Source organism: Bicyclus anynana, chromosome 27 (genome assembly GCF_947172395.1).
Source record: "Bicyclus anynana chromosome 27, ilBicAnyn1.1, whole genome shotgun sequence".
Taxonomy (NCBI): domain Eukaryota; kingdom Metazoa; phylum Arthropoda; class Insecta; order Lepidoptera; family Nymphalidae; genus Bicyclus; species Bicyclus anynana.
In genome coordinates this window covers 2,898,194-2,915,440 of record NC_069109.1, presented here as the reverse complement: position 1 = coordinate 2,915,440, position 17,247 = coordinate 2,898,194, and the positions used below count along the sequence as shown (strand labels likewise).

The following is a 17,247-nucleotide window of genomic DNA, read 5'->3' as shown; positions in this document are numbered from 1 at the left end:
GCTCAATCGCTGCAAACCAGACCGGCAGGCAAGAACCGGGTCCGTAGTCTGGGCAAGCGATTTTGCCAATTACCAAGTAACAGAACACAACAATTTACGGATAATAATTATAACTACTTACAGTTATTTATTTATTTATTTTTTCACCTCGTCGCCACTTGTAAGGTCCCTTGTCCTTACCGTAATAGCAGTAAGTCACCGTCTCACCACTACACTATAATGGCCAGCTGCACACGTCCGCCTCCTCTCGATGCCAGCCATAGACTGGCCGCTCTCGCCCACTACCGGTGTATATATACACGAACACTACCCCACTACCGGTGTATATATACACGAACACTACACTTACCACAAAGTATTTCTTTCTTTTACTTTCGCCATTTCTGCAGCTTTTTTAAGTTTTTTCTTCGGCACCATCAGATTATGTAGATAATATTGTAAATTATTTGTCACTAATTTTTGCTTTCACACGTACCTAAGGGGCCCCTGAAGACTCCCAAGTGAAATTACAAAAATAAGAAACCAATGTCGAACAAAGGTTATTTACAACATTTCAGTCAGTCAGGACAACTTAATTAACAAACTGTAACCAAAATAAGATCCTAGAATGGCAGAGATTGACCTTGAGTGAAGTCACGCACTTGTGAACGTTGTGTGTGGGGTTGAAGGATCCTTTTAACTGTTAACAAACATTCCCTTTTTCCACTCAAGTCACTCTCCCCGCCTATTCCAAGTAACCCATAAAAAATACACAACAAGAAATGTGGACGGCTCGAACGCCACAAGCATACTGAAGTCGAGCGCCTTATATCGGCAAGTCGTCCCCTTCAACTGATCGGTACCCGTCTCTAACTATACTATTCTATTTACGAAAACAAGTCGAAAACAAGAGGAGCGATATATATCAATGCGTCGGGTCTGTGGGACCCCTTTCTTGAATTCTTTCATTATCTTCACTCACAATAGCTAATTGTTTATCGTCCATTGCTCAGACGTTGACGACATCGTAGTGTCTACATCCGTAAAACTAAACTAACAATTCTTTACCTTTACTAAGGAGCAACATACCAACGCATGGGGTCTGTGGGACCCCTTTCTTGAATTCTTTCATTATCTTCACTCACAATAGCTAATTGTTTATCGTCCATTGCTCAGACGTTGACGACATCGTAGTGTCTACATCCGTAAAACTAAACTAACAATTCTTTACCTTTACTAAGGAGCAACATACCAACGCATGGAGTCTGTGGGACCCCTTTCTTGAATTCTTTCATTATCTTCACTCACAATAGCTAATTGTTTATCGTCCATTGCTCAGACGTTGACGACATCGTAGTGTCTACATCCGTAAAACTAAACTAACAATTCTTTACCTTTACTAAGGAGCAACATACCAACGCATGGGGTCTGTGGGACCCCTTTCTTGAATTCTTTCATTATCTTCACTCACAATAGCTAATTGTTTATCGTCCATTGCTCAGACGTTGACGACATCGTAGTGTCTACATCGGTAAAACTAAACTAACAATGGCGTTGGGTCTCTGGGACCCTTTCTGGTACCCTTACATTATCTTCAGTCGTATTCACTACGATAGCTCGTTGTTTATCATCCATTGCTTAGACTGAGAAGTTGATAACATCAGAGTGTATATGCCTGTAACACAAAACTAAATAGTTTACCTTCAGTGAGTAGCGATATACCAACGCATCAGGTCTGTAGGACCCCTTTCTCGAATTCTTTCATTATCTTCAGTCGTGTACCCCATAGTAGCTCGTCGATAATGGGGCTCTGAGATTAAGAAGTTGATGACATCGTAGTCTCCACATATGTATAGCTGAAGTAACAGTACTTTACCTTCATTGAGAGGCAATATACCAACGCATCAGGTCTGTAGGACCCCGTTCTTGAATTCTTTCATTATCTTCAGTCGTGTTCCTCACGATAGCTTATTGATTATTGGGCTCTGAGATTGAGAAGTTGACAACATCGTAGTGTTCACATCTATAAAGGTGAAGTAACAATACTTTACCTTCATTGAGGAGCAACATACCAACGCATGGGGTCTGTGGGACCCCTTTCTTGAATTCTCTCATTGTCTTCAGTCGTGTACCCCATGGTAGCTCGTTGATAATTGAGCTCTGAGATTGAGAAGACGACATCGTAGTGTATACGCCTGTAAAACTAAACTAAAAATACTTTACCTTCAGTGAGGAGCGATATAGCGCACCGGGTCTGTGGCACCCTTTCTTGAATTCTTTCATTATCTTCAGTCGGGTTCCTCACGATAGCTTGTTGATTATTGGGCTCTGAAATTCAGAAGTTGATGACATCGTAGTGTCCACATATAAATAGCTGAAGTAACAATACTTTACCTTCATTGAGGAGCAACATACAAACGCATGGGGTCTGTGGGACCCCTTTCTTGAATTCTTGCATTATCTTCAGTCGTCTTCCCCATGATAAGTGTAAGAGAAGTTGAGTTGACATCGTAAAACACCTGTATTACTAAATTAAAAATAGTTTACCTTCAGTGAGCAGTGATATACCAACACGTCGGGTCTTTGGGACCCCTTTTTGGTGCTCCTTCATTATCTTCAGTCGAGTTCCCCACGATAGCTCGTTGATTATCGCGCGCTGTTTAGATTGAGAATTGGATGACATTATAGTGCATACACCTGTATAACAAGGAAACGACGATTGAAATATTTTTGACGGCCTCCGTGGCGCAGTGGTGTGCGCTGTAGATTTACAAGACGGAAGTCCTGGGTTCGATCCCCGGCTGGGCTGATTGAGGTTTTCTAAATTGGTCCAGGTCTGGCTGGTGTGAGGCTTCGGCGTGGGCTAGTTACCACCCTACCGACAAAGCGATTTAACGTTCCGGTACGATGTCGTATAGAAACCGAAAGTGGTGTGAATTTTCATCCTTCTCCTCACAGCCCGCTTCCATCTTAGATTGCATCATCACTTACCATCAGGTAGGATTGTGATCAAGGGCTAACTTGTAAAGAATAAAAAGAAAAAAAGAAAACCATGCGAATGCTAAGTCATTGAATAGCAAGTATACAATTTTTTACTATAAATTTGAATTTCTCGAGAAAACAAAATATAAAGTTACAAATGGAACTTTTTGGAAAAAATTCGCTTTTTACTAATTTTTTTAATCTTTACAAGTTAGCCCTTGACTACAATCTCACCTGATGGTAAGTGATGATGCAATCTTAGATGGAAGCGGGCTTGTTAGGAGGACGATGAAAATCTAAACCCCTTTTGTTTTCTACTCGATGTCGTACCGGAACGTTAAATCGCTTGACGGTACGTCTTTGCCGGTAGGGTGGTAACTAGCCACGGCCGAAGCCTTCCACCAGCCAGACCAATTAAGAAAACTTCATTGTTAAAAATAAAAAACTTTCAACTCAAAGACTCATTCTGGTTACTCTGTGAATTTATTCACAGAGTAACCAGAATGAGTCTTTACAAGCAACGTACTGCAGCCGGTGAAATCCATCGTGGCTACGACACCGCCGTGTTCTGTACGTTCCATCTGTATATTATTGATTAATCTGTGACTATAAGTATGCTCGTTTAGGACACTACGGAGTTTAAAAAATAATACAGAAATTAGTTCCACTGTATTTATTAATTCCATGGTCAATACTGACAAGTCTTTCAAGATTTCCCACTTTCCTACGAGTATTTAGATTTTCTGGTGGACCATACAAACTGCCAATTGTCAGGGAACCACTGGTGTTCCGGCTCCCAACCATAATCCCCTGTCCACCAACGGTTCTTCTTTGTCCTGAACCGTCCGGTTGCTCTGGTGGGAGGGCCCCTGGTGGAAGAAACACCTTCAGATTAATAGTTTGTAACTTACCGTGCTAGTTTCACCATCTGTAAGCCGCCATGATATTTATTAGTCCAATACAAGAAACTTCTTAACGATATTAAAAATGACCTCAAGCTAATGCACAAAAAAAAAATTATGAAAAAATTTAAACATTCTGTTATATTCTGTTTCGTAAGTATGAAGACATTGAACTTTAACCTAGTTTATGCTAAAGTGAATGACCTCAAAGGGACCGACGAGCCGCATAGCATCGCGGCAAATAGGTAAGTAGTAGGTATTTGAAAATACAGGGTGTTTTAAAATAATCGATTTTTGAAAGTTTGTTATAGTATCTCCTTGAATTTGACTTTGTTTTTTTCTTATAATAAGACTAATGGATTTAATTTATTTATTTATTCTCCTTCCGACAGCTTTACGTGCTCTTCGAGGCTCGGGAGTGTACCAACACCACCAACTTCCCAACTTCCCAACCAGACTGCTGTTAAGATTTTTCTTATAAGAAAAATCCCAATAACGTATTTTTTTGGACCCTGGACCTCACTGTCCTCAGCTGAACCAACTCATCACGGGCCAATAAGACAGTTAAAACAAGCAGTTATAAATAAAGAAGATACATTACATTATTGGGTTCGATTCCCACAACTGGAAAGTATTTGTGTGTTATCCAGTGTCTGTGTGTATTTATACATTATATAAGTATTTATATGTAGTAAATAATTGTAAATTGACGGCCTCCATGGCGCAGTGGTATGCGCGGTGGATTTACAAGACGGAGGTCCTGGGTTCGATCCCCGGCTGGGCAGATTGAGATTTTCTTAATTTGTCCAGGTCTGGCTGGTGGGAGGCTTCGGCCGTGGCTAGTTACCACCCTACCGGCAAAGACGTACCGCCAAGCGATTTAGCGTTCCGGTACGATGCTGTGTAGAAACCGAAAGGGGTGTGGATTTTCATCCTCCTCCTAACAAGTTAGCTCGCTTCCATCTTAGACTGCATCACTTACCATCAGGTGAGATTGTAGTCAAGGGCTAACTTGTAAAGAATAAAAAAAAAAAATAATAATATTATATAATCAACTATCTTAGCACCCATAACACAAGCTGCTCTGTATGCTTACTTTGGGGCTAGATAGTGATGTGTATTGTTTAAGTATATTTATTATTATTATTATTATTAATTATTATTATTATTACTTCACATCCAACGTCCTGTTCCTGTTCCAAGTGGTCCTAGTCCTCTGTGATGAGAAGATTATCTCTCCAGAATGCTCCCAGCCGCTGGTGGAGGTGGTCATGTTCTCGGGTATCGTTGGCTTGGTCAGGTCCAGCGCCAGCTCTCCATACTTCCGTTCAACTTCGTGGAGCATGTTGACTAAGTGATGGATATCCCAGTAGTGATGCTCTATCTCCTCTAGATACATTATCTTTAGAACAAAGAATACTGTATCAGAAAAGACTAGTTCCCGCATGGCAAACAAGATGGCGCCCCCAGAATTTTAACCCGCGCCAGCGTTTGTTCAACTCATAAAATGTGACTTTTGTTTTGACACGCAGCAACATTCTCCAGATATTTTTTTTTATTCTGTTCAAGTTAGCCCTTGACTACAATCTCACCTGATGGTAAGTGATGATGCAGTCTAAGATGGAAGCGGGCTAACTTGTTTGGAGTAGGATGACAATCCTACCCCACCCCGTTCGGTTTCTACACGACATCGTACCGGAACGCTAAATCGCTTGGCGGTACGTCTTTGTCGGTGGGGTGGTGGTATTAGCCTAATCCCTCTCATGCTGAGAGGAGACTCATGCTCAGTAGTGATCTGAATATGGGTTGATAGAGACATAGGTACTGGTGTCACTTACCGGTTTCAGCTTTAATCTAGCTTCAATAAGCTAACAGTCTAATAGTGGCGAAGGATGGAATTTAGATGAAGGTAAGCCATTCCGAAGAAAAGGAAATTCATACTGATACAAACTGCGGTTTCTCCTATATCTAGATACAGTACAAAAATTGAAAACCCCCGAATGTCATGAAATTATTAATACACTCTCGATCAAGTCATCAATATTCTCTTTCAGTGCGCTTTCATTTGAGACCCCACTCGAGTATATTTGCAGACATTCGGTTGTTCTTCCCCACTTTCACCCCCACAACTTTTAAACGGCTCAACCGATTTTCATCAAACATGTTTAAGAACCCTCACCTTTCATACAAAAAAAATCTAAATTGACATCGCTTTACATGTTTGGAAGCTAGGGTGCCATAGACAGACTGATAGACACACAGTGGCGTGCACAGTGTTTTTAACTAGGTTATGCATTATAGGTACAAAGTGGAAAATTCCTATCGCAATGCAGGTTTTTAATGAGTTCTCAGGGTAGGCAGGGCATTTTCGCGTCTATGATATGCACGCTACAGACACGTCTAACTTATACCACCCCTCTTTTTGTGTCGGGGGTTAAAAATAATATGCAAAGATTTTTAAAGGCACCCGGTAACCCGACGGGAATCGGCTTACACGACATCTTCGCCGCTGCAGTCTATGTACTTACCAGTTCGCCCAAATAGAGCAGTTTGTTCATGAAGAGACTGACATTGTATTTGTCAACCATTTGTCGATATTTCTCTTTCACCACGTAGTAAAGGTAACCAATTTCATACGCCGCACAGCCTGACGCCTAAATCAATACATCAATCAAAATCAAATATGATACACTAACTGACGACGTGCGGTTTCAACCGCGTGGTTCCCGTTCCCGTAAGAATACGGGGATAAAATATAGCCTATAGCCTTCTTCGATAAATGGGCTATCTAACACTGAAAGAATTTTTGAAATCGGACCAGGGATCCGCGGCAGCGCCGCAAATCTGACCCTTTAAATCCCTGTAGCTCTGAAAGTAATGATCGCAGATACCCTGTTACTTTTACAAAATTGCTTTACTATTAGCGTACTCCTAATAAATATATACAATTAAAAAAAACTGTCATCATCGCTATTAGGCTTTGTTTACAAGCACTTTTGAAAAGTCAAGTAATGTCATAATTTAAGTTAATGGTGGTAAATATAGTCGAAAACTTAAAATTAAAATTACGAGGGTTCTATTAAGCGCCTTGGTCCGAGAAGAGCCCACAACAAACTCAGCCAAGGTGTATTTTTAATTACCACCATTTTACAAACTTATCTAAAACATTATCATCTCCTTTCTTTTACTCCACTTAAATAAATACGCGGTGATTGTGATAGCCTGCGTGGCGCAGTGGTATGCGCGGTGGATTTACAAGACGGAGGTCCTGAGTTCGATCCCCGGCTGGGCCGATTGAGGTTTTCTTAATTGGTCCAGGTCTGGCTGGTGAGAGGCTTCAGCCGTAGCTAATTACCACCCTAGCGGCAAAGACGTACCGCTAAACAATTCATCCACAAAACATCAGGTGAGATTGTAGTCAAGGGCTTACTTGTAAAGAATAAAAAAAAAAAACGATGCTGTGTAGAAACCGAAAGGGGTGTGGATTTTCATCCTCCTCCTAACAAGTTAGCCCGCTTCCATCTTGGATTGCATCATCACTTACCATCAGGTGAGATTGTAGTCAAGGGCTTACTTGTAAAGAATAAAAAAAAACGATGCTGTGTAGAAACCGAAAGGGGTGTGGATTTTCATCCTCCTCCTAACAAGTTAGCCCGCTTCCATCTTAGACTGCATCATCACTTACCATCAGGTGAGATTGTAGTCAAGGGCTTACTTGTAAAGAATAAAAAAAAACGATGCTGTGTAGAAACCGAAAGGGGTGTGGATTTTCATCCTCCTCCCAACAAGTTAGCCCGCTTCCATCTTAGACTGCATCATCACTTACCATCAGGTGAGATTGTAGTCAAGGGCTTACTTGTAAAGAATAAAAAAAAAAAACGATGCTGTGTAGAAACCGAAAGGGGTGTGGATTTTCATCCTGTTCCTAACAAGTTAGCCCGCTTCCATCTTGGACTGCATCATCACTTACCATCAGGTGAGATTGTAGTCAAGGGCTTACTTGTAAAGAATAAAAAAAAAAAACGATGCTGTGTAGAAACCGAAAGGGGTGTGGATTTTCATCCTGTTCCTAACAAGTTAGCCCGCTTCCATCTTGGACTGCATCATCACTTACCAGGTGAGATTGTAATTAAGGCCTAACTTGTAAATAATTAAAAAATTATGTGTGTCAGCTCCAACTGTCTAGATAGAATCTTTCTACGATCGCGAACGCTTCGAAAACTAGAAAAATGTATGGGAATGACATTTGCTATCGACAGTTCACGTGACCAAGATCTGTCATTCCATAGCGATCGTAGAAAGAGAGTCGACATGACACTTAGCTAGGGGGCTAGTACACTATGTACATTGTACACCGCATTACTCACTGTGAAAGGTGCGCAGAATAGGTTGCGCACAAAAACGTATCGCTGTCATTCGTTCATCGAATTTTACTGCCCACATTTCTTTCATACCGGGGGCTATATATGAAAAATCCATTCTTAAGGAGTAAACTCCAAAAAAGACTTCGCTTCGCAAACGTACCTTTTTATGTAGCACCATAATCCGATTTATCCTGGAGTCAGAATCTCTCATAATATCAATAGTCAAGTTTATAAGTTGTCTGACAGTGTTCAGATTGTCCCCCCAAAGACGGGGTCCAGATGACCCTGACCATTGCAGTCCCGTGGTAGCACCTTTGCAGACCTTTGAAATAATACCTGAAAGTTGATCACAATACAAAAACGAGTGTTTACATAACTGAAGTAAAACGTCTTTATAACACATTTGCTCGTAAAGTATCTCTTATTTCACCAATTCCAATAATGTAATGTATCTAATTACGCACATGTGTCGTAATGTAATGTAAAAAGCACATGTGCCTTTATCATCCGTCTAAAAACAAACGGTACTTTTTTAAATTTTAGCAAAGAGTTACTATGTCAGAAAAGTGCTCAACGTTTTATGAATATTTACTTTGTGAGGTAAAATATAATAAATAAAGTATCTCTTACTACACCAATTTCAATATCGTAATGTATCTAATTACGCACATGTGCTATAATGTAATATAAAACCTTTATCATACGTCTAAAAACGAACGGTAAGCGTACGGTACTTTTTTAAATCTTAGCAAAGAGTTTGTATGTCAGAAAAGTGCTCAACATTTTATGAATAAAATTAACTTTGTGAGATAAAATATAATAAATAAACATTTAAATCTTTCATTTTAATAATTTTGATAATAAATGACAACCATTTACAATTAACAGAAACTCAAAAATATTAATTTACTTTATGAGTAATACTGGCTGTTTTTGGTGCATTTTCCTGCAAAATGTAAATCAAAATGTAATCTTATAGAAAACAAGCAAGGATGCAAATTCATTTTCAGAAAGTGTGTGTGTGTTCCTCGATAATGTGTTTTAAAACGTCGTATGACATACATGCGATTTGATGAATACAACCTCTGCTTCCTTACTATAGCTCTTGCCTTCGGCTCGAACTTACTATATCATAATGTACTATTAGCTAATTGTCAGCGTTTGCCTCGCCCAATTACATTTTTCGTACTTATCCCCCGAAACAAACATGCGTAAAGAAGTTTTACTTCAAAAATCATAAAACACAAAGAAATAAAGATAAAAAGAAGAAAGAAAAGAAAAGGAATGCCCATCCTCGGCCCAGACCTACCTTGACTACCCAGCAATTTACTTGTATTTAAAAAATCTTAATAATTCTACTTTAATATTGAAATCATTACTTACACAATTCGTCTGATTCGTATGCCAAATTACGTAAAATGACGATTTATTACGAACTAGCGGACGCCCGCGACTTCAATGTAAAGTTTTAACCCCTATTTCACGACTTTAAGGGTTAAATTTTAAAAATTCTCAATTCACATTATATTTCGGATTTTTTTTATGATTTACGAACAATTTTGTAAAATTGTATCTCTAAAACTGGACAACTTTCCGTACAAACTTTCAACCCCAATTTCAACCCCTTTCCTTTTTATTTTAGAGATAAAAAGTAGCCTATGTTCTGCTCCGAGGTCCCTTTATCATAATACCAAAATTCATCTTTTTTTTTTTAAATTTTTTCTTATTCTCTACAAGTTAACCCTTGACTACAATCTCATCTGATGGTAAGTGATGATGCAATCTAAGATGGAAGCGGGCTAACTTGTTAGGGGTATCGTACCGAAACGCTAAATCGTTTGACAGTACGCCTTTGCCGGTTACTAGCCAAGCCTCTCACCAGCCAGACCTGGACCATTTAAGAAAACCTCCATCAGCTCAGCCGGGAATCGAACCCAGGACCTCAGTCTTGTAAATCCACCGCGCATACCATTGCGAAAACAGAGGTCTCTGGTTTACAATAACTATTTTGTCAATCGTTAAAAATACAGTAGGAACTTACATAATATGAAAATACAAATTAAACTCTTCATGGTTGTATGTTTATTAGTACTTAATGTAAGTCTAGATTAGTAGCAAATATGTTACCTATAAAATAAGCTATAAAATATATCAATTATTTTTTTTATTACCTACTAGCGACTTCGCGACTTCGTCCGCCCTTAGACCTCTTTAATCCAGCCCTTACAGTAGTATCGCTGTAAAAATGGAGTAACTTCTCCCGTTTTCCCAACATTTCCCTTCACTGCTCTGCTCCTATTGATCGTAGCGTGATGAAAAGTATACTATAACCTGCCCAGGAGTATGAAGAATAATTGTACCAAGTTTCGTTAAAATCTATCTACTAGTTTTTGTTTCTATAACGATCATACAGACAGACAAAAATTTTACTGATTGCATTTTTGGCATCAGTATCGATCACTAATCACCCCCTGATAGTTATTTTGGAAATATATTTCATGTACAGAATTGACTTCTCTACAGATTAATTATAAGTATACATTAGCTTATGATGATGATGATGATGATGACACCAAGATACATAATAGGGACGCAGTTCAGCGGCTTTGCCGTAAGACAGACAGACAGACAAACTATCTTTCGTATTTATTATTATGGAACAATCGTATAGGTTTTCGTTTATGTGTTTTCTTAAGTGTATTGCCAAGCTTTATCTAAGTACATTTCAGAATGTATCAAGTAAAAATAATAATTGTTGTTATATTTGTTGGTAAGTATTACGTGAATAAACAGAAAAATTGAAAATTTTGAAAAACCCCCGAAGATCTCATGACCTTAATACACTCTCGATGAAGTCATCAATATTCTCTTTAAGTGCGCATTCATTTGAGACCCCACTCGAGTATATTTGCAGACATTCGGTTGTCCTTCCCTGGCGTTCGAGCCGTCCACATCTCTTGTTGTGTAATTCTTTATGGGTTACTTAGGATAGGCGGGGAGAGTGACTTGAGTGGAAAAGGGGAGTGTTTGTTAACAGTCAAATAATCCTTTAACCCTACACACAAAGTTCACAAGTACGTGACTTCACTCAAGGTCATTCTCTGCCATTGTAGTGTCTTATTTTGGTTACAGTTGGATTTGTTAATTAAGTTGTCCTGACAAATGTTATGAATCATAACCTGTTATCGCCGTTTAGTGTTAGAAATAGTAGTCTGTGACGGATATGACGCCGCTCGATCTCGTGTTGGTTTCAGTGTGCTTGTGGCGTTCGAGGCGTCCACATCTCTTGTTGTGTAATTCTTTAAGGGTTACCTTAGGGTAGGCGGGGAGAGTGACTTGAGTGGAAAAGGGGAGTGTTAGTCGACTGTCAAAGGATCCTTTAACCCTACAAACATCGTTCACAAGTACGTGACTCCACTCAAGGTCATTCTCTGCCATTCTAGGGTCTTATTTTGGTTACAGTTTGATTTGTTAATTAAGTTGTCCTGACAAGTGTTGTGAATCATAACCTTTGTTCGACATTAGTTTTCTTATATTTGTAATCACCTTTTGAGTCCTATAACAAACCTTTGTTCGACATTAGTTTTTGAGTCTGCTAAAAATATGGTTTTTCGTAAAGTGTCATCATCATCATGGCTATTATTTGTCCGGTAGTAGTGCTTCCACGGGCGCAAGCGCAAGCGCAACTGCCGCATATAAAACAGCCGCCGTTCTCGCTGCCCACGGGATGGGGTGAACGTATCGCTATCGCACAGAGTTGGAGGCTCAAGAACTTAACCTACGAAATCTACAAAGGTACCACCTACTTCATCATCATCATCATCTGTCGTCAGGATGGGGTAAACGTATCGCTGCGTAACTCTACCTGCTGAAAAGTTGTGTGTGAAGTCTGCCAATCCGCATTGAGCTAGCGTGGTGGACTATTGGCCTAGCCCCTCTCATTCTGAGAGGAGACTCGAGCTCAGCAGTGAGCCGAATATGGGTTGATAATGATGATGATGATGATGATGGTATAAATTCAGGCATTCTACAGTGTAAATGAATATTTAAATTTGATATTATTGTTATTTTCATTTTTTCTTTTATATAGGACTAGCGGACGTCCGCGACTTCGTCCGCGTGGAATTTAGTTTTTCACAAATCCCTCGGGAACCATGGATTTTTCCATCTATGTGTTAATCCATTCTATAATATATCTCAATACCAAATTTCAGCTAATTCGGTTCAGCCGAGGCGTGAAAGAGTAACAAACATTTATATAATTAAAATCATCAGTTTCGCAAATCTCGGGAAACCATGGATTTTTCGGCATAAAAAGTAGCCTATGTGTTAATCCAGAGTAAAATCCATTTCCATTCCTCAACCAAATCGCTTTAGTAGTAGCGGCGTTATAGAGTAACAAACATCCAAACATCCATACAAACTTTCGCGTTTATAATATTAGTAGTAGGTACATATCTAAACAATATTTTTTGTGTGACATGTTTAATCTTTTCCTTTTATAATTGAATATTACATATTTAAAATGTACATTAACTATTTTTAATAATTATAATATAATTATAAAATGTTCACTAATAAAATTGTAAAGATGTGAAAGAAAAATGATGAAATTGTCATTTGAATTTATTTAATAACACATACTTAATAAATAATTTGCATGTCAAATTGGCAAAATTCATTTACCATTTACATAAACCGACCACCTGTATATATATCATGTATCTGCAAATAAATTGATTGATTGATTGATCTGCTGGGCAGTGCGAATAGATAGTGTAATAGGTATATAAATAATTTATTTATTTGGTCCACCAGTGACTGTTGCAGCATTTACACAAATACAATCTAAAAAAAACACAAACACAAGGCTCTGCACAATCAAATGAAGGTAGACACGGCATGCACATATCCGTAATATTAAAATTAATTGACGATTACATTAAAGTTTACATAAGAAAAAAAAATACATTTTACATTTTACAACTACTATTTGAATATACTATATAATACAAAAAATAAAATGGAATTGGTAAAAACAAAAAGAAAAAATAATAGGTATATAAAAGTAAAAGTAATAGGTGTCTGTGAATGTCTGCAACGCTACTTGTCTGTGACGCACTGTGTCTGTAGCAGTGGTGAAGGATGGAATTTTGGATGGAAGCCATCTCAAAGAAAAGGAAATTCATACCGCTCGATAGGAATTCCGGTTTGTCATACATCCATACATTTATATTCATTACAATAATGTATGTATAGATTTATTTATTTTATTTATTTATACTTTATTGCACAAAACAAAAACAATAACAAAGAAAACAAAGGAAAACATAGTAAACAAGTATGTGCAAAGGCGGTCTTATTGCTTATAGCAATATCTACCAGACAACCTTTGGATAAAGGAATTAATGTGATTAGATGCGGGATAGTGCAACAAAAAAAAATATATATATAATAATAAAAATAGTATATTTATGTATACTACATGTATAAATATAAAATATACATAATATATAATAAAATATATACCTGAGTAATAATTATAAAGAAACAACGAATTACAACTATACAGGTAATATTTGAATAAACGACTTTTAAAAATTCCCAGTGTCTTTGAATAGATATATATTTAAATACATTTTTAAAAGGTAACCGGGAATCGGCCTGTGTGGACTCTTCGCCGCTGGTCTGTAATAATAAACGGACCTTGCGTTGGGGTAAAAAATTAGCATTTATCATTACAGATATGCAGACCAAGTTAAGGCACGCAAACCTAATTCGCGAAAGGCATGAACAAAGGGTCCAATACAAGCTCGGGTCCATAGCTGCCGGCATCCAGGGTCACTTCCGAGACATGCTCAACTACTATCGTATCATGGCTGAGATCAAGAGTTTTAAAAGGGAAACGTACGATGTCTGGGCTATTATTACCGCTTTTACAATTTTGCGTGAGTATGAATTTACCTCAGAATAATTACATAATACTCGCTATAGTTTGGAAAATGTGTTGATGACACTCCCATGGTATACGGGCGTCGGGAGGGTTAGCCCTCGGGTGTGAAGTCGTGAGATCTGAGAAACTCAGACCTCGAACTAATTACTTAAGGATCTGTCTCGCTAAACGTTACTCTTCAAAGTAATTGATCATTGATCTAATGCGATTAAAAAATTGTCTCTATAGAATCGATGTTTCATACATAGTTGTAATCGTGTTCGTCGGTTAAAGTTTTTATAAAAAAGTAACGTTGAGTAAGGTTAAAAAAAACAAAAGTGCTCCGTAAAAATACCTTTTTGTGGTTTTGCTCCAAGGTCCCATTTATACTAAAAATAATTTTGATCCGTGAAAAGAAGTAGCAGACAGACAGACTTGCATTCGCATTTATAAAATTAATATAGATAGATAACTGAGAGAAAGAGAGGAAGTTAATACTCAAAAGTGGATTACAAAAATAAGAAAACTAATGTCAAATAAAGGTTAAATTCACAACACTTGTCAGGACAACTTAATTAACAAATCAAACTGTAACCAAAATAAGACCCTAGAATGGCAGAGAATGACCTTGAGTGGAGTCACGCACTTGTGAACGTTGAGTGTAGGGTTAAAGGTGCCTTTGACTGTTCCGCAAGTCCCCTTTTCCTCTCAAGTCACTCTCCCCGCCTATCCCAAGTAACCCATAAAGAATTACACAACAAGAGATGTGGACAGCTCGAACGGCACGAGCACACTGAAGCCGTCCGTACCGCAAGTCTTTGGAACGCGGCGATAACAGGAGAGATTACAAAGAGATAAATACATTTTTTCAAAGCGTTAGTAGAAAGAGAATCAACGGCTTATATGTAGAGATTCGATTTGAGTTTGTGTTTCACTGCATTTGTTTTTAATTTTGAATTTTTCGCTTATGTTTCGTCGTCATCAACCCATATTCGGCTCACTGCTGAGCTCGACTTTTACACTAAAAATGGAAAAATAATAAAAATTTTAATAAAAAAAATACAACCGACTTCAAAACCTAAAAACGTACCTACTAAACTAAAAAGCGAAAAATAACATCATAATATGTTCTACCTGCTCAGTATGAAGGCGGTGCTAAGCCGGTGATGTATTAATTCAAGCCTTGTTATAGATTTAGATTTTGCAGACAGTGTTGTTTCATGTGGTCCTGTCAGAAATGGCTTAAATTAAGACAACACCGGCTAAGCACCGACTTCATACTGAGCAGGTAGAACATATTATGATGTTATTTTTCGCTTTTTAGTTTAGTAGGTACGTTTTTAGGTTTTGAAGTCGGTTGTATTTTTTTTATTAAAATTTTTATTATTTTTCCATTTTTAGTGTAAAATTTCATCTCAAACGAATGCATCAGACTCTTAATGACACTCACAACCCATCTTGGTGCAAAATTCTCAGCAATACAAATTAATCAAGCCCAAGCACAAGGTAGCTACCGTAAACCGTTAAGTTCCCTTAATTGACCTTGGTCTTCATCATCAGACCCCTAATAACAGACACAACTCATCTAGGTAGAAAGTTCTCAGCCATACGAATTAATCAAGGCCAAACACAAGGTAGTTACTGTAAACTGTTAAGGAGTTCCCTTAATTGTCTTGGTCTGCATCACCAAACCCCTAAATGACAGTCACAACCTATCTATGTGGAAAGTTCTCATTAATACAAATTAATCAAGCCCAAACACAAGGTAACTGCTGTAAATCGCCGAGGAGTTCCCTCGGCTGTTTTATGGCTCCATCATCAGATCGACTTTAAACCTTCATGAAATTGTAGTGCTTAAAAGTACTAAATGGAAAAGTTTACGAACACACTAGACACCCATATAATTTTCGAAAGTTCCCCTCAATTTCTCCAGGATTCCATCATCAGATCTTGACATGATGGCAATGGGACCAAATGGGGACTATACCGTTTCAAACAAAAAAAGAATTTTTGAAATCGGTCCAGGCGTCTTTAAGTAATCGGTGTACATACATAAAAAAAAAAAAAAAAAAAAATACCGACCGAATTGAGAACCTCCTCCTTTTTGAAGTCGGTTAAAAATGCACAACAACTGACAAGTTGGAGGTGCATGCCCCGGACCGGCTTCGAACCCACACCCTCCGGAGACAGAGGTCATATTCACTGGGCTATCACGGCTCTCTATGTTTCAGAGGGTAAATACAACGAGATACGGCTGGAGTGTGGTCTCTACCGCGACATAGTCCAAGAGTTGGAAAAAACCAGCAGCACGCACGGCTACACCACGCCGGCGCGCACCAAGCGAGCGACCGGACGGCGAGCGAACACTTGGCGGCCGAGAAAACTACTCTAACTACTGTCAAATTAAACAATACAAATGCAAATATATATTATATTTAAATCAATTCAAGGCATTTTCGATCCCCTATATCACAGTTTCTCAAAGTGGGGTACGCGATCCATTTGACGATTTTTTTTTTTTTTTTTTAACATTTTTATTATTTAATTCTTAATTTCTTTCATTCCTACCAATTGTATTTTTTTTTGTTTTATTTGCAACCTTAATTGTACCATTTGACATTTTTATCATTTTTATCTTTTAATCATATTATTTATCTGACATTTTTTAAATTTAATTATTCTTAATTTTAATTATAATTTTACTTAAAATAGTATCTGGACTTCTCGTGCCAAACTTGTAATATATTGTACCTATAAATTAAATTATTTACCTATTAATTAAATTACTTATTACTTAGATCATAATTGTTTTCTCTATGTATAGTATATACTTGATATCTTAGAGTTTGTTGTACCTATGAATTAATGGTTATCTATAACTAAGAAGTGTACATAATATCTAAAATTGTGAAAGTTGTGAAAATCATTTAATAGCTAAGCATTAACCTAATTTATCAATGGTCCTGGGTTCGATCCCCGGCTGGGCAGATTGAGATTTTCTTAATTTGTCCAGGTCTGGCTGGTGGGAGGCTTCGGCCGTGGCTAGTTACCACCCTACCGGCAAAGACATACCGCCAAGCGATTTAGC

The 17,247-nt window shown here is 38.0% G+C and overlaps 1 protein-coding gene across 1 annotated transcript; it reads left to right on the top strand.

Annotated features, from left to right (window-relative positions):
* Positions 1 to 13,346: 13,346 nt before the first annotated feature.
* On the top strand, positions 13,347 to 16,911 carry LOC112054381 (uncharacterized). The gene is made up of 3 exons (XM_052890181.1): positions 13,347 to 13,436; positions 13,972 to 14,175; positions 16,391 to 16,911. The coding sequence occupies exons 1-3, from the start codon at positions 13,373 to 13,375 to the stop codon at positions 16,549 to 16,551; spliced, it is 429 nt and encodes a 142-aa protein (XP_052746141.1). The 5' UTR covers positions 13,347 to 13,372; the 3' UTR covers positions 16,552 to 16,911.
* The last annotated feature ends 336 nt before the right edge of the window (positions 16,912 to 17,247 follow it).